The 20,123-nt window shown below is 36.8% G+C and overlaps 1 protein-coding gene across 2 annotated transcripts in view; it reads right to left on the minus strand.

Moving 5' to 3' along the window:
* Positions 1–311: 311 nt before the first annotated feature.
* The window catches only part of LOC146732688 (uncharacterized), a 77,064-nt gene continuing 57,252 nt past the window's right edge, over positions 312–20,123 (minus strand). For both annotated transcript variants that reach the window (XM_085492201.1, XM_085492200.1), the window contains exon 3: positions 312–1,132. In XM_085492201.1, the coding sequence (XP_085348327.1) occupies positions 841–1,132 (292 nt within the window). In that variant the 3' untranslated portion in view covers positions 312–840. The remainder of the gene's footprint in view (positions 1,133–20,123) is intronic.

The raw sequence follows: 20,123 nt of genomic DNA on the forward strand, positions 1-20,123 counted from the left end.
AATTTAAATTATATTAACTATCAATGTCTTGTGGTATCTATATAATGGCGGGTGTTAGCAAAATTACCCACAATAGCGCCCCTCCCAAGGTGATGATATACAGACATCTTTTCACTTTATTAATATTTAAAATTCAATCTAAATATTATTGTATTATCTGTAAATTGTTGTGTTGCTTTCATTTTATTTTTTTAAATTGTTGCGTAAAATTGTCCGGGTCATGCTTAAATTGGAACAATAATAAGTAATCCCCCCCCCTCTCCATTACAATGATAGCGGGGGTCCATTACATTATACTAGTAGTCTCACAGTTTAACATAATTAACCGGATTTTAATGCCAACGATCTGAGTGTGACATTTATTTGTATAAATACATTTTTTATTTTATAGACTGATGGGTTTTTTTTCCTATATGCTGATTCATTATATTTTCTATTCTAATTTTTCTGTTAATGAATTATAGATGGAGTGATTAAATATCTGGGTTGTGTAAAACCCAATACCGCGCCACCACGTACATTAACGTAAAAGCAAACACAATGTCGCCTTGAATACATAATACCTCCAAGTAAATATAGTTGTGATCACGACGATATATCTACAACAATTGTTAGATTAACGTATGATATACGCTGATGCTTGCCATGGGCCAGATGTCGCCACCGGAGAATGTGCTAAAATGCCTCCATTTTGTAATATGCAAATGAGGTTTACATTGCACGCTGCGTACAATAATAATAGATAAAGTGTAAAATAAAATTATTACTTTAAATACCTTCCAGTCCTGACAGTGAAATCGACACACATGCCGACTTATATTAATACCTGTCGACACGTCATTACCACATTAAACGAACTTTCACGAAAACGACGATAGCGGCACTGTCGGTGGTTGTCATTTCACACATTCCCAAAATAAAAGGATATGGCCAGTCTGTAATTTTCTTCGCATACTTTCGTATGAAGTTGTCTTCGCTGAATATAAATAAGGACCTGGTCCTTGGTTCCTTTTTGTCCGTGGCATAGAATTGTTTGCGTGTAATAGATGAACGTGAACCGGTGGTAACGTCCTGTCCCTGTCCAACACCATCCATAGCCTCTCCCTGACCGCCGTACGAAAATGTTGCCATCCTGGCGGGTGAGAAAAAGAACGCATCAGCTCACGATTGTAATGGCACAAGGACGACATGAATGGGAGCTACATTGGAGAATATGGTAACACATTATTGTGCATCTCAGGTGTTCAATATGTGATTAAATGAGATTCGGCTCCCAGTGATCATACTATCCACATATACGCACAATATGCCCTATACGGCGTATTAACATTTGATGTTTATGCAAATGATCGCGACAGGTTATTTCAAGCGATTGTCGGCCAATGACAATGATTATGCTAATTAGGAGGCTGGAATTATATGCGGGCTGCCGCATAAAATTAGCGCGCGCACCCCCCCCCCCCCCCCTCAATTCCATCTTCACACATTGAAACACAACTGTGGATGTGGTGTCAGGCTCCGTATTGTTACAACCGAAGCGACACTGAGTGCGAGCTTTAAGGAACATTAATACAATGGTTCATTACCTGCCCTATAAACACTGCTACACGCGGTTATTAAATATGGCCGACGCACTGAATAGTCAGTGGGCAGTGCCAAAGGATGATTGCTGTATTGACCCGAGAGAACCTACCAGGACTCGAGCCATCGTCCATTTCCGTCGGCGATTTACAATACACACATCAATGAAACATTATAACGAACGCGAACGCTTTGGTGTGCATTTTATGACTTTGTCAAACGTCATACATTGTTGTTCTGCTGATGTCGTTTTCAGGGTCATCATGATATTATAATTCATAACCGACGTTTAGACTGGGTCGTATGTGACAAGGTTTCTAAATACAACAATGCAATATTTTGGAGTGTTTTTTTGGAACGTTGAATTGACACAACCTTCGATTTGATCGATAATTAATATTGTTATACACAGTAACGGGGGATTTCAATATACCCGGGAACGTATCACTTCCAAACGACCTATTAAATCGTCAGCCATTTTTTATCGACAATATCGATTGCGATACTCGGGCGCAAATGTCAACAGAACGCACAGAATAATATTGTAAGGCATTTTTGTTTCGGTTTTATGTTAGACAATGTGTAAATATTACCCAGCCCCAACCAAGTAAAATACATGTGTGTATGTCGAGTAAGTGGATATTACCCGTACACATTTGAATTTTATATGCCGTGAGTTTCATATCAAGTCTATACTGTGAAAATCAGTATTTTTAGCTGGCGTTTAATTTTACTACTTTAAGTTCACGACTTTGCCATGAAAACAATTATAACAGTTATATTGTTATGTTCATGTGGTTTTAATTTAGCAAGTTATACTTTTCAGAAAAAAATGGCAAATTGAAGCTCAGTGAAAATTAATGCATTCACATCACATTTGATGGCTTATGTCGATAATACAGACATGATAATGTATGCAGTGGTAGAATATATACGAGACTAACTGGATGTTGCGGTGGGATTAATAATTTCAATATCTATTCTCATATTTATGGCAATAATTAATTTTATACACAGTTCCTTTACAAAAAGTGCATATGCGAGAAATTGGGGGTATTTCACAGGAGGGCGCCCTTGGAGCTTTCCGCGGACGTGCCGCGAACAGTGAGTACGAGGATCATTCCAGTCCTCTCTAAACTAACATTTACCGGTAATTTTATGATTGAAAAGACCATTGATTCAAAATTAAGTAGGCAATACTACTATCAATTTTCAGCGGTAACTATGGAAACTACAACACAACTGTGTCAGGTTGCAGTTTGAATACATTGTGCTAGTTTCTGGTTACAGTTGGTTGCGTTATGGAGTTGTCGATTTCAACAAATGGTTAACGCGCGTAGTCAATGCATTATTCAAGGCATATTAATAAATTTGGCATCAACGGATGTCCATTATTGTTTTGTTTTCAAAGATCTCAAATCATATTTAAAACAGACACGTGTTCGGTTAACAACGGTACGGCATATTTTAAATGGACGAATTTCCTGCCACTTTCGAAGTATAATATGCAAGTGTTGCCGTCGCCATGGTAACGTGTCTCTTATTTCACGGGTAAAACGTGGGGATCAAACTAAAGACAATTGAAATAGCCCAGACTGTGTGCAGTTATGCAACTCAGAGTTGAGATGTTTTTTTAAATTACACTGAAAAGAGATTGTTATAATCGAAACATGGACGCATTATTAAGAGGGCAATGTTTTTATGATGGATACAAATTACTGCGAGGTTTGGCAACCAGTGTTTCTGGTATAGAACGGATCTTCACCCGCTATAATTCAATGCATTTGCATCCTAATGCATGTGCTGTGCTAAACATAAATATCTAATTAACGAGGTGAGCTGTTCGGGTATATCAGTACATGAAGGAATGCCCTTTTTAAGACCAGTTTCGAGTTTCTGTAATAAGCTAGCTTCAAGACAAATCACTCAAAGCACTGTTATATATATTTCCGCCCGGGCATGTACTTAGTTATAATGTATACAGAAGTCGTCCAACTGTGCGAGTTTCGAACAATATATCAATGAGGACAAACAACGTATCAATAAAGACAAACAATATATCAATGAGGACAAACAACGTATCAATGAGGACAAACAACGTATCAATAAAGACAAACAATATACAATTGAAAAATGGACCAGTAAAGGAAAAAAATGTTTTCCTGAGAACAAAGAATGCATCATTAAGGACAAACAATGGGTCTGAAGAAAACAAGTAATGTGTCGATAAAGATAAGTACAATACATGTAAACAATGTAACAGTGGAAGTAAACTGAGGGCAAACAATGTTTAAACGAAAAACAAACGCATCAATGAAATCAAGCAATGTGTTGATGAAAAACAATGTATCAATAAAAATAAGTAAATGTTATGTGTCAATGAAAATAGGCAATGTGTCAATAGAGCACAGAGAACTTATCTATGCGGATCAGAAAAAAAACAAATAATGTTTTTATGAAATAATATATCAATAAGGACAAACAATGTATCAATGAACACAGAATTTATCAATGCGGATAGTATATCAGAAAAACAAACAATGTATTAATGAAAACAAACAATGTATCAGAAAAAACAAACAAACAATGTATCAATGTGAAAAAAACAATATGTCAAAGAAGATAAACAATGCATCAATGAAGATGAGCAAAAAGACAATAAAGCCAACGCAACATTGCTAGCGTTGTCTTACTTTAAAGTAGAAGCCTAATAATGTTTTTGTAGATTGTACGACAATTTTCATTTGTTTTGTATGTACAACTATGAACGAATAATTCTATGGTAACATGTAACTGCATTCTGCTGTTGAACAATACCGTATTTTGAGAATATGTTAGTCGTCTCTGTCATAGGAAACAATGGAAGATGCGCTCTTACACACTATGTGTGTTCGAAGCCGAATGAATGAATGAATGAATGAATGAATGAATGAATGAATGAATGAATGAATGAATGCCTGTGTATTAAAATATTGTCATCAGTAACATCGACATTATGTACGATGCATTCATTGCATAGAGTAGTCGCAAAGGCTGTATAAGTGTGGTGGCGCTCAAGATATCACCTTGCATGGGTGCATCCGTTATATAGAATGGCCGGGATAGCAGTACAAGTGCGAAGGCGCTCAAGATATAACCTTCTATGGTGCATCCATTACATAGAATAGCCGGGAAGGCAGCACGAGTGTGGCGGCGCAGTTCAGTCAAGCTTATTTATAAAACGCAGAATTTAATTCGCTAAAAAACTGTCAACGAACAAGCTGCTTTCTGATTGGTCAGGCTGTTAGGTGTTAGGGTTTGGCTACAAAGGTGACGGCGCTCAGAATATCACCTTGTGCTGTCACGTTTCAAGACTATTGTCAAACTTGTCACGTCGTGCTTCGAATTGAAATTCATCACTTTTTAGCATGCGACTGTCACTTGGATATAAATTTAACCGAAGTTTGTCATTCGTAGAATAAACTTACATTATGTATTATTTGTATTTAATCACGCGTAGACTGCAGGAAACAAGAATTTTCTTTTCGTTTTCTGAGTTGTTGGATTTCTTTGCTAAACACTGTTTATATTTGTGTTAATGCTAATAAGGTGTCACGTGATCTTTACACAATTTTATGTAGGATTAAATACCCCATCATTCCAGGTGAATGTGTCACCATCCTCTGTTTAGAACATGACACTAATCGTTAGAGGGGGCTAGGACGAAAATCTAATAATAGTACAAGTACATTGACCGTTCTCCTAGTCAAAAAAAAAAACGTAATTTCAAATTGTATATTTTAAAACAATTCTATTCTGTGTGAAATGTACAAATTATATTTCTGGGTAAATGTACTCTAGATCTGCGCATATATTCCGTGCAGCTGTGTTTAAAGGGCGGTGGTCGTCGCGCCGCGTCCTGTTCGATGGGACTCATCGCGACGTACACAACGCGCGTAAAATTCGAACAAGCGCTACGCCACAACCACCGCCCTTTAAATATGATTCCCTGAATGTATCGTTACTTCATTGCACAATACAGTCATTCTTTCTGGGAATGCGAGTAAAATAACAAAGATATCAATCATTTGCCAATTCTCTATCTATGTATGCAAATTAGGATATCGGCTTGAGATGGTGATCGAATAGGGAGTCCGTTGGGACGTTGAGAAATATGCAAATGATCCGAGAAACGTGTTTAGCGGGATGTGTGCTCCGCAGATACAGCAAATCCCATGCGTGTTTCTGACTGAACTTCTCTAATAGTGTTTTAATTATAATCAGCATAATATATAGTGCTTCAAGTGTAACAGAGTTTACCGTCCCACGGTACCTAGTAGTTGTAGCGATCTCCGTGCACGCTCCGTGTCACTCACTCGGGAGTGCGCCAAAGCCGCCCGGCCGGCATTCATACATCGCTTGACGTTAAGTCTTGCAGAAATGATAGATTTAATTAATTCTCCTTCATATATCTGTGCTCTGTTTTTGTTAATATAATACCGATTACAATTCTCGGTGATTTATTGCCAAGATCAAAGTATTTGACAGAATACCCAAACGAATCTAAATGTCACAGTATAGTAATCTTTGAGTGCGCCTTTCAAGTGACACCGGATCATGACGTCGAGACGAGCCGTGTGATGTTGGCAGATTTATCTTCGATAAGGTCAATAGTGTTTGTGTTAATATTATAGTCCCACCATGACAGCGTTGTAAGGTCATATCATTCACACTAGGGTGTCATTTTATTTTGAGCCAAAATATGGGCGAACAATTTGTTCTATTTCAAATGTGGTAAATGTAAACAGATAAAGAGATGACCGATATTTTTCTGCTTTGCCGCGTTTTCTGAAAACAACAGGCGAATTGACGCGGGTAATAGTTGGACGAACGTCGGAGTAATGGTCGTGAAATTTGTTGAGCTCAATTTGGACCAATTACATCGCGCAAATGAGTACTAACGAACACGCCTTGGTTCTATTTTAAGATATCAAATGCATCATGTGACCATATGAATAGACCACGTGATAAGCTTTAAGTAGACTAAACCCGTGCCAAATGCAATTCTCACGAAGAATAAAACATGTCATGGTAGCCGTGAAGAGCTCTTATTTGGAGTTAGGTTATTTTTACGTTCGTCAAATGTAGCTGTTTGTCAACTTTATAGAAGTGCCTAAACTTGAACGTGTGCGAACGTCACCAAGCACATTTTTTTTGAGATGAAGAAATAATTTCACTACAGAAACCTCTGTAAAAATAACAGTTTTGTTTATTTCTCATGACACTTCGGACACTTGTATCTCGAAAAATTGTCCGATAAATTGATATTTTTTCTGTTTATATTTCGGTATCCTGATGGCATGAACTGAGCCGTGAAATCACAACAGCGCGTTACATACACCGTCCCCCATGGCCGCGCCCTCTTGCGGCAAATATCTAAGTGACGCGAATATGGACGCGCTTCACAGCGTGTACTTTGTTTTGATCGTTGGTCGAACGACTTCACGGTCGAACACAGTTGTATATTAGAACAACATTACTTACTTTCATCTATTTCCTTTTGACATGGGGAAGGGGGTAAGGAGTTAACAATTTGAAAACAGGCGGGAAGACCAGTGTGACCAATGCAATTTTTTTGCCCGTGTCTAGCCTGCCATTTTTTTCAGCAAAATCGTTCAGCCATCCGCCCCATGATTTCAAATGACCTACTGCTATACTGATATTTTACTGTCAATTGAAAATGACTTACCAATCTACTCAATGTACTTAGTTCATCTCATCTTTGTTCACATACACAGGGGGTATTATATACGTTATTATATACGTCAGGGGATTCGCCATTAGAAATTTAGGGGGGGGATTATAAAACATATATATATTATATAAATATATATTTTTCTTCACTTTTCAGGAAGGTCACTGTTGCTGTACTTGTTTTGCTCTCCTCAAATTTCAGTTATGTATCTGTGCAAATTTACCCCCTCACAGAATTTCAATGGTTGACTCCTTACTATATGATACAGAGTCTGTTCTCATTTTGCATGGTGGACGCAAGCAAGCAGCCAAGGAATACTGAGATCTGGGAATTGTCAAATAGTTTGTGTTTAGATATAATCGAGTTTCTGTGAAACAAGCCTGTAGCATATTTTAGTTTCGCTTTTATTTGAACTATAATGTAGTCATATCCCGGAACACGACCAAGTTGCGTGCAAGAAGTTTGCGAACAGGATTGGTCAGTTTCAAAAACAAATATTGTAGACACGTGATTCTAATAGATTCCGGACTGGGGGGCGCTGTCCAACATGGCACACGATTGACATATCAAGCAGTGTATCTAAGAACATTTGAATATATTGTTTCAGCCAAGAGACGAATCGTCGTTTCTCCAAACGATTTAGAACATTTTTCTCAGTGTTCTGCAAGATTGTGACAATCATTGTTTTTGATACGAAATTATACCCACCCCAGTGCTAATAATGGTACCTGCTGCAATTCACTCATGTCCGCCATGTTGTTAACAAGTTTATTCTGTTCACATCGGATGTTCTGCCGTTATAGTTTCTCATTAACTTCACATTTGACAGTTAGGCATCATGGGACCTAGTTTTTTTGAACGGATAGCCAAGCGGAAAGAACTGGCCGTTTAATGTTGATTTTGCCATGACAAGTATGATTTAATATGTAAATATTTAACACATGAAATATTTTAAAACCTAAGAGTTTTTTTGTCTGATAATCATACTCTATCACTCACAACAAATTACATTATCGAAAATGCTGGTTATTCATATTACCTCGGTGATAATAAGGTGACAGTTACATTTATAAATGTGAACTCACTGATACCGCCGTCGTCATTAGAAAGTTCACGCATCAGTTTTTTTCACAATTACCCCCTCCCCCTCAATTATAGAGGTCAAATATGTGATTTCAATCTCTTATTAATACACAAAAGTGTTATTAAATAAGAATATAGAATTGCTGGAACCGCACAAATGTCATAGCTAATTATACTATTATTCCGTGTTTCCCATGCTGTTTTTTTTTCTCTGAGATTATACTATGCCCACAGATGCGTCTTTAACGCGGTATCCCCAAACCTGACATTGTTTGAATTGCCATAAAAATACTTTTAAGAAACTTAAAGCAGAAGGGTCGTCACTTGTGCATGCGCGGGAATTGAGTCCCAACCGACGATAACAACGCATGCTAAAAATGCAAAGGCTCATGGGTAGACGATTGTTTGTAAACAACGGCACGTCATGGCAATCTGACGCATGCGCGGGTGACGACTCTCCCGCTTTAACTTTCACAGTTAAAATGATCTAAATATATACGAGTGAAACGCGTAACGTAAGAAAAAGCATAAGGCATGTTTAGGGTACACATTTGACAACTCGCGTTAATGTTATTCTCTAAAAAAAAAATTATAAACGTAAATGATCAATTTTATTAATTAAGATTGTCAGATTGTCAACAGCGACACATAAAGTTACCAGGATGTATGACCTTCGCCGTTGAGGGCCATCAATGTTGATGTCACAAACATGTGAAACTTGAGGCGGAGAGTACTAAATCATTTTGGTTTTACCGAGAGTGACCAATACCACTCACATGTAAGCGCGTCCGTGAGCTGGAATATCGTTGATTACTTCGTTGAAATGGTACCCAGGTACTCGGGCGATATATATTAATAATTTATTATCATTTTAGGTGGAGATAATGGTCACGTGTTAGATGTGCATATCTGATATACTTGTCCAGTCACAATTTATCATGTTTCCGATTATCAAGCATGATATTAATATTTATTAATTTTTACTGAAATTATCAACTTATTATTCACAATACCACGATGCATTACAATATATTGCTGCATTATTACAAGAATATATCATTCGTTATTATTCTCAATAATTTTGCAATTATCATGTCAATGTAATGTTACTAGGCTAGTGGTATATGCGATATAACATTTTTTGCACCACAAACCACAAACCCTATGGCAATATGGATGACCATACCAGCTATCATAAAATCCACGAACCATTTTTTTTCAGGGTTCCCGTTTCAAAAAACTTGGAGTGCTGGAGGAATTTGTAAGAAAACAATTGGCAGTCACTTATGGTGAAGGTAGAAAATAAAATATTTCGATGTCAAAGTTTTTAAGATACCAGTAAACTTTATATTGCCCACAATGCAATGCGCTGCCGATTTAATGAACCATACGAGTCAAAAGAAACTTGCCTCTCTCGAATCAATGGTAATTAATGATGAGTAAAATGGTATAACTAACTGGTCAGTTTTCAAAGCGCAACTCTTCACATTGTCGCCCACAAGAAGTGACTAGTCGACCCTTAAGAAAATGCCGCCAATTCTAAAACACGAGAAATTGTCCTAGTATTCACACCCACTCTGGCAGTGTGCCTTTAATTAACAAGAGTACAAAAGAAATTAAATCATTAACTATTGAATCATGACGTAGCATTAAGTTGATTCGCCTCGGGAAACACATTTTTTCTTATTCAATTCTACGACCATTTTCATTGCTCAACAAAAATGTGAAAGTTTGACGTTTTCATTAAATATTAAATTATTGATGGCGTTCAAACACAAGATAGGTCCGAGTCCCATAGGGGCGAAGTCGGCACGCGATTTGTACTTGCTTCTGTGATAATGTGATTCAAATTAATACACCTAAATGTCACGTGGACAGATTGGTCGGACACGTCACAGGACACGTCATCTATTCAATGGAGGATCACGGGCACAATGATATTTTTTGCAAACATAACCCAAATATATCATACATCCTGGTATTTTCAGGTGGTAGTATTGTCTCTTCCCAATATTATATGTAAATTTATGCCACATTTGAGTGTGTTGAGGGGTCATGTATAAAAGCTAGACATAAAACTTGAAGACAAAACTGAAACATACATTCAGTCACGGTTTGCTAATTCATACATACCATTTTATATTACCTTAGGGGGTACGGCAATGCCGTGTTTTGTTGCGTGTACGCTGTAGGTACTATTTATATCTTGTTGGAACGTTACATTTAGGCAAGAAATAAAAAAGAAAATTAAATATAGATAGAGTTTGAAATGAACGGGTTGATGTAAAGCATACTGGTTGAACTCAGTTGGACAAAAATTAATATAAAACATCAGAAGCTTTCATTAAATATATTACAATATATCTTGGGGCCCGAATAGACTTTAAGTTTGAATATATATATAGCAATAAGTATTAATTATTCATGGTATGGGGCAGAGTGAGTGTATGCTGACATTTCTACATCGTTCAAAACAAAAGTACTCAAGAACACCAACCTCCAAGAAACAAGGCACGCCCCAAGCGACTAAATTCTCTCGTGACGTCACAATAACGTCGATGGATGTATTAAATCAATGTCGTCCAATTAAACGAGACGGCTCTGTTTCGTTATGTTGTCATTCGTCATTTAAAATATGGCAAATATTGAAAAAAAACACTATATACGCCGAACGGCGTCCCTTCAACGGAAGTGATGTCACTGAAGCTCTTCCTCACTAGAGGGCGCGACTTGTATGAACGATGCGTCGGAGGGTGTGACCAATGAAACGACGACCTTGATGATCATTGTTTTGTGCTAGTAACATTTTCCCTGAGCACATTCAAATCTCGCGTGATTGTTACGACCCATGTGTTCTATTTTCGGTTTCTAGAAATTAAAAACGGACGCGTTGAACTCGCACACCTACGGATAATTTAAAAGCATTTACATTCTTTATAATCTTCTATCAAATAAATAAAAAAAACAAATAAATAAATAAATACAAATACATTTTGAATTGAAAATTGAAAAGTCGTACAATTAAGGTTCAAAAACCAGTCCGGTACCCTAAGTCTTTTTATCGTATTTTCAAATTGACAGAAACAGGGAATAATTTGGCACAATTTAGAAGTATTCGTGTGTCAAAAGTATGCTGGTCACATTCACCCCCTTATTCTGAGTGGGTGGCAGAGTCACTCATTCTAAAAATAGTTTCAATCATATACGTAACGACTTTTTTTTTGTTAAATTAGGTAAAAATGAGCTCTGGTTGCCAGAGCAACACATGGTATATGAAGTTTGAAATAAATGTTTTCGGTATTCCATGACGTTTTACACCTGTTCATGGCCGTCAATCTAACTAATTAACAACGACATATTGAAGTTATCTCGTTGTCATCGTGACGACATTGCGTGACCCTGGGGTTAATTTGATACAGCAGTTTCATTCGACAGAGAATAACCACCTGATGACGTGCGTGACCTCTGTGGTCACAGTGCCGAAAGCAAAGATCAGGAAATAGACACTCCATTGATTTTCGTAATTTTCATAAAAGAAAAACCGCTACTGCAGTTATTCCGGTTTGTGTACTTATTCCGAGGTACATTTCATAAGCCCCATAACAGATGACATACAACGTATAACTACACGTTCTTGCGAGGACGTAGTTTCATGACGATGGGGCCGGGCTCACGGGAAACCATGGGTATTCGTGTTCAGTGAAAGTTTTAACAAGTTTCTAAGAAAGAAAAAGAGTTATAAAAGTTTTATAATTATACATTTTTATAAATCAAAATGAATGTTAGAATTCAAATAGACCAACCAAAGATATTGTGATATTGTTAATTAATATTAATGAGTTAGTTCAACATCATTGCATCAGTGAGCGCCGCTTCATTTTGAATAAGGGGGCGGTAGGAGTTGCTACGACACGTGAAGGCATGCGCGCGATATGGCAGTAAACAATATTCAGCTCTTGGACCTATCGCTACTAAATATTTGAATATGATGATTGGTAACTTCAGTTGTTTGTATAAATACGTCTATAAGCAAAGCCCAAGTTTTGTGCCCTACATCGTATCACGATAAACATTCGATTGGGCTCAGTCGGCACAAACTACATTTCGCGAAATGCTCACATATGAATTAGAATCCGGACGCCATACAATGTGTAACGGATCGAGTTAATAAACATATAGTTTTACAGGGTTTTTTTCGAGGTGGATGTAACCTTAATTACGCTTTTCACCTATACTTAATGGCTCACTAGCCGCCATTTTTAATGTGCGTAAATAATGCATTTTAATTGTATCCATTCTTGAATTCAATCTTGCCACCATAATTTTGCAGAAAACTAGGAATTAACGTGTAACTTACATGGCTTTGTTGATTTCAGTGTACGTATACAGAGAGAGATAATTGAGTCAAGTTTTACATTTACATCTTCAAGGAGTTTTTTTCCTAAAAGCAAACACAGCCCCAGACGTATTCAGCGCATATGTAATAATCAGACTATGTTACTACAGGTTTATATGTGAATATTCATCGCATATAATAACCAGATTTCCGGTCCATGTTACTACAGCTCCATATGTGAATATTCATGGCATATAATAACCAGATTGCCGGGCCATGTTACTACAAATCCATATGTGAATATTCATCGCATATAATAACATAATTTCCGGTCCATGTTACTACAGCTCCATATGTGAATATTCATGGCATATAATAACCAGATTGCCGGGCCATGTTACTACAAATCCATATGTGAATATTCATCGCATATAATAACAAGATTTCCGGTCCATGTTACTACAGCTCCATATGTGAATATTCATGGCATATAATTACCAGATTGCTGGGCCATGTTACTACAGGCCCACTTGTTAATATCGCATGTATTAATCGTATTAACATTTACTATACACTCCATCTCATGAAGAAAAATGATCCCGAACAAATAGAGGATGAATTGAAGCTTTAATACATATCAGATATCTACTTAATCGTGATAACATCGAATATGTGATTGTAATGTAATGCGAATTGTTTGTACCTTTGTCAACATTTTGGGGCATATTTAAAATACCTATGCAAACCAAAAATAGAACTACTCATACAAAAAAACTTCCATGAACGAAACACCTACGTAAACAAAGACGACATTCTCAGTTCATTCTCGATAGAACTGCCTATATAAATTACTTCTATAAAACAAACACCTCTATAAACAGGAAGGACATTCGCAATCCCTTCTCGATAGAACTGCCCATACAAATTACCCCTATAAACCAAATACCTGTGTAAACAGGAAAGACATTCCCAGTTGAAACACCTATGTAAACAGGAAGGACATTTCAATTCCATTCTCTATAGAACTGCCCATACAAATTATCCGTATAAACAAAAGACCTATGTAACAGTAAGGACATTCACAGTTGATTCTCTATAGAACTGCCCATACAAAATACCCCTATACACCAGACAACTATGTAAACAGCAAAGACATTCTCAGTTGAAACACATATGTAAACAGAACATTCTCAATTCCATTCTCTATAGAACTGCCCATACAAATTATCCCTACAAACCAAACACCTATGTAAACAGGAAAGACATTCTCAGTTGATTCTCGATAGAACTGCCCATACAAATTACCCCTATAAACCAGACAACTATGTAAACAGGAAAGACATTCTCAGTTGAAACACCTATGTAAAGAGGAAGGACATTCTCAATTCCATTCTCTATAGAACTGCCCATACAAATTATCCGTATAAACAAAAGACCTATGTAACAAAAAGGACATTCACAGTTGATTCTCTATAGAACTGTCCATACAAATTACCCCTATAAACCAGACACCTATGTAAACAGCAAAGACATTCTCAGTTGAAACACCTATGTAAACAGGAAGGACATTATAAATTCCATTCTCTATAGAACTGCCCATACAAATTACCCCTATAAACCAAACACCTCTGTAAACAGGAAAGACATTCTCAGTTGATTCTCGATAGAACTGCCCATACAAATTGCCCCTATAAACCAGATAACTATGTAAACAGGAAGGACATTCTCAGTTGAAACGCCTATGTAAACAGGAAGGACATTCTCAATTCCATTCTCTATAGAACTGCAGATACAAATTACCCGTATAAACAAAAGACTTATGTAACAGTAAGGACATTCTCAGTCCTTTCTCTATAGAACTGCCCATACAAATTATCCCTATAAACCAAACACCTCTGTAAACAGGAAAGACATTCTCAGTTGATTCTCGATAGAACTGCCCATACAAATTACCCCTATAAACCAGACAACTATGTAAACAGGAAGGACATTCTCAGTTGAAACGCCTATGTAAACAGGAAGGACATTCTCAATTCCATTCTCTATAGAACTGCAGATACAAATTACCCGTATAAACAAAAGACTTATGTAACAGTAAGGACATTCTCAGTCCTTTCTCTATAGAACTGCCCATACAAATTATCCCTATAAACCAAACACCTCTGTAAACAGGAAAGACATTCTCAGTTGATTCTCAATAGAACTGCCCATACAAATTACCCCTATAAACCAGACAACTATGTAAACAGGAAGGACATTCTCAGTTGAAACGCCTATGTAAACAGGAAGGACATTCTCAATTCCATTCTCTATAGAACTGCAGATACAAATTACCCGTATAAACAAAAGACTTATGTAACAGTAAGGACATTCTCAGTCCATTCTCTATAGAACTGTCCATACAAATTACCCCTATAAACCAGACACCTATGTAAACAGCAAAGACATTCTCAGTTGAAACACCTATGTAAACAGGAAGGACATTATAAATTCCATTCTCTATAGAACTGCCCATACAAATTACCCCTATAAACCAAACACCTCTGTAAACAGGAAAGACATTCTCAGTTGATTCTCGATAGAACTGCCCATACAAATTGCCCCTATAAACCAGATAACTATGTAAACAGGAAGGACATTCTCAGTTGAAACGCCTATGTAAACAGGAAGGACATTCTCAATTCCATTCTCTATAGAACTGCAGATACAAATTACCCGTATAAACAAAAGACTTATGTAACAGTAAGGACATTCTCAGTCCTTTCTCTATAGAACTGCCCATACAAATTATCCCTATAAACCAAACACCTCTGTAAACAGGAAAGACATTCTCAGTTGATTCTCGATAGAACTGCCCATACAAATTACCCCTATAAACCAGACAACTATGTAAACAGGAAGGACATTCTCAGTTGAAACGCCTATGTAAACAGGAAGGACATTCTCAATTCCATTCTCTATAGAACTGCAGATACAAATTACCCGTATAAACAAAAGACTTATGTAACAGTAAGGACATTCTCAGTCCTTTCTCTATAGAACTGCCCATACAAATTATCCCTATAAACCAAACACCTCTGTAAACAGGAAAGACATTCTCAGTTGATTCTCAATAGAACTGCCCATACAAATTACCCCTATAAACCAGACAACTATGTAAACAGGAAGGACATTCTCAGTTGAAACGCCTATGTAAACAGGAAGGACATTCTCAATTCCATTCTCTATAGAACTGCAGATACAAATTACCCGTATAAACAAAAGACTTATGTAACAGTAAGGACATTCTCAGTCCATTCTCTATAGAACTTCCCATACAAATTACCCGTATAAACCAGACACCTATGTAAACAGGAACGACATTCTCAGTTGAAACGCCTATGTAAATAGGAAGGACATTCTCAATTCCATTCTCTATAGAACTGCCCATACAAATTACACTTATAAACAAAAGACTTATGTAAACAAGAATGACATTCTCAATTCCATTCTCTATAGAACTGCCCATACAAATTACCCCTATAAACCAGACACCTATGTAAACAGGAACGACATTCTCAGTTGAAACACCTATGTAAACAGGAAGGACATTCTTAATTCCATTCTCTATATGACTGCACATACAAATTATCCGTATAAACAAAAGACCTATGTAACAGTAAGGACATTCTCAGTTGATTCTCTATAGAACTGCCCATACAAAATACCCCTATAAACCAGACACCTATGTAAACAGGAAGGACATTCTCAGTTGAAACGCCTATGTAAATGGGAAGGACATTCTCAATTCCATTCTCTATAGAACTGCCCATACAAATTACACCTATAAACAAAAGACTTATGTGAACAGGAAGGACATTCTCAATTCCATTCTCTATAGAACTGCCCATACAAATTACACCTATAAACAAAAGACTTATGTGAACAGGAAGGACATTCTCAATTCCATTCTCTATAGAACTGCCCATACAAATTACCCCTATAAACCAAACGCCTTTGTAAACAGGAAGGACATTCACGGTCCATTCTCTATAGAACTGCCCATACAAATTACACCTATAAACAAAAGACTTATGTAACAGTAAGGACATTCTCAGTCCTTTCTCTATAGTACTGCCCATACAAATTACCCCTATAAACCAAACGCCTTTATAAACAGGAAGGACATTCTCAATTCCATTCTCGATAGAACAGTTCATACAAATTACCCCTATAAACCAAACACCTATGTAAACAGGGACGACATTCTCAGTCTATTGTCGATAGAACAGTTCATACAAATTACCCCTATAAACCAAACACCTATGTAAACAGGAAGGACATTCGCAGTTGTTTCTCTATAGAACTGTCCATACAAATTACACCTATAAACCAAACAACTATGTAAACAGGAAAGACATTCTCAGTTGATTCTCTATAGATCTGTCCATACAAATTACCTCTATAAACCAAACAACTATGTAAACAGAAAAGACATTCTCAATTCCATTCTCTATAGAACTGCCCATACAAATTACCCCTATAAACCAAACACCTCTGTAAACAGGAAGGACATTCTCAGTCCTTTTTCTATAGAACTGCCTATACAAATTACCCCTATAAACCAGACAACTATGTAAACAGGAAGGACATTCTCAGTTGATTCTCTATAGAACTGCCCATACAAATTACCCCTATAAACCAGACAACTATGTAAACAGGAAGGACATTCTCAGTTGATTCTCTATAGAACTGCCCATACAAATTACCCCTATAAACCAGACAACTATGTAAACAGAAAAGACATTCTCAGTTGATTCTCTATAGAACTGCCCATACAAATTACCCCTATAAAACAAACACCTCTGTAAACAGAAAGGACATTCTCAGTCCATTTTCGATAGAGCTGCCCATACAAATTGCCCATATAAACCAAACACCTAAATAATTCATTTGGGATGAAGCAAAACAAGCCATTTAATTAATAAATTGATGATAACTAATGAAAATTTTCAAAATATACTATTTATAGCCGCGGTTGCGACGAATATTTCTTGATACGAATATCTCCGTGCAAGTCATGATTAGGTGATGTGTATATGTATATGTATATGTACGTATATTTATCATGTCTCAACATACTTGTGTATTCATGAAGTACATGACTAAAAAATTAATATGTTCGCGCGGTTTAACTCTCTGGGCGAGAACAAATGAAAATGGTTTGTATTATTGCGCGAATATTGCATTTTAACTTCAAAGTAGTCGTTTTAATGGCGTTCAGGTAAATGACTATGTTGATTGTATATTGCGAGTTCTAAGAGAGAAGGTGTATTGACTTTGCCTGGTGTGCGCTATACCAATTATGCTTGGTGTTTTCTGCGTTGTCTTTTGCGTTTTGTTGTGTCTTTATATGTCATCGTAAACTGAAACTACAAATGTATTAACAACCTCACGGGCCTGTTTTCACCTTCTAATCAACGTCCCAAATTAACATTCATAATAAAATCTTCGTGTTTTTTTTCTTTTCTGCTTAAACTGTCTCGTCTCCATGTGAACCGCCACCGACAGAGAGGGATCTTCTGAAAATGGCGACACTGTGTCATTCCACAATACATGTTTAAGTGTTTGTTTTTAACGATTTCAGGAAATTTACGATATCAATTTACTTATTTTTTTTATACAATGTGTATATCTTCATATTCAACCACAGCACACCTTGTCTAAAAAATATCCGACTTGCGATGGCGCAAATGTGGAAAATTGTGACAGTCATGTAAAGATGAAGGGATGAGCTATTGATGTGTCTTGTGACATGTTTGCAGCGACGGTTGTTGACCATGCTACTACACAGACGTTAATCTTCCCAGCAAAGCAAGTCAGACTATAACAGTATGACAGGCTCGCATCCCAAGAGACTGATTCTCCTTTGAGGTTGGCATGGCAATATGCAAATGAGAAACATGGCTGGGATACTAACGAGATTTCTGATGTTATCGTCATTGAAAACATAATTAGAAGCCCTTGGGGGGTTGACCATTGAAACATTTGGAGGGGGTTGGTGGAAACATCTTACATTATTGTTGTTTTTTTTTTAAATTAGTGTTTCGGTATCTTTCAGGATGATGTCATGGTGCAATTTGTATTTACGTCCCTCGATCATACATGCCTGTGTTAAATATAGAAATTTATGAATTTTTTTTCTGATGGCCGATCCCTTAAGTGTTCTTTGTTCCCTTAACAAGTGTTCTTTGCTCTACGCGACTTAATGCGACAGAATTCCCAGACTAGATATCGCACATCCCACCCAGCATAAATAGGTCGAGCCTGGTTATAAGCACAAGCGTACTACTGTCTCTGGTTTTACCGATTTAATTTGCCGCACTGTCGTCACCAAAATATCGTAAATAAACTGGTATTACTGAAGATGACGTCATGTATCTGCTGATATGTACAAGCTCCCGGTTTCTGAAAGCATGAGTAATTGAAGAGTTACCTGGTGGCCTGTTCACTTCACAATTTAGTGATGTATCACTCCGAGAAGATGCGGTTCACGGATTTCGAAATGTGTGCAGTTTGTGCATCTTCATTTGCCCATTAAGTAGTAAAAACCCTGCAGTCAGCATCGAGGTTTATATTACTGGAGAAGTTAAAGGTGATTTGCACACTCAGCTATTTTCTTAAAAAAATAAATTCACTGTCAGTAATTCTTTCTCAATTATTTCACCTGAACAAATGCATGCAGTTGCCAATGAAATTTAAAAACAACAGTTAAACATGGAAGTATTTGATTTTTAATATTGGACATATTTGTTTTATAGGACAACGATATATACCCGATACTCGTAACGCATATTTGGTATCGGTTTACTGCACACGTAACAGTGTTTCCATATACATTACATTTTTAGAATGATGGGAAATTTATGCAAATGAACGTCAATGTATAACCATGCATTCAGAGAACTGAATAGTGTTCTATTAACATGCCGATATGCACGAGACCGGCGTAAGAACACCTTTAACATGACTCGCTTCAACGGTTTCATATGTCATTTTAACGGTTCTTTTTGAAAGTTTTTTTTTGTCCTTTTTTTTGAATGCTTATTCAGGATGAAAAATGAGTTGAGTCGTTATATAGTATTATGTATAAACAAACACTATCACGCGCAGGCAGTGGAACACTAATAACGAACGACATAAATTGGAATGTATGTAATTCTTACATATTTATATTCAATTAAAATAACGATGAATCGCATTTAATAATATTCAATGAAAGGACGGAATCATTTTAAATAAGTTGTTGAAATCGGTGTTTTAATCGAAGATACGAACATGTGTAAACATGTGTGAATCCTTAGTATGGGTCAATGTCATGGAAACCCAAATTGGAACAAATAAATTGCG

This window comes from Saccoglossus kowalevskii, chromosome 17, assembly GCF_978046115.1.
Source record: "Saccoglossus kowalevskii chromosome 17, keSacKowa6.1, whole genome shotgun sequence".
In the NCBI taxonomy this organism is placed as follows: Eukaryota; Metazoa; Hemichordata; class Enteropneusta; family Harrimaniidae; genus Saccoglossus; species Saccoglossus kowalevskii.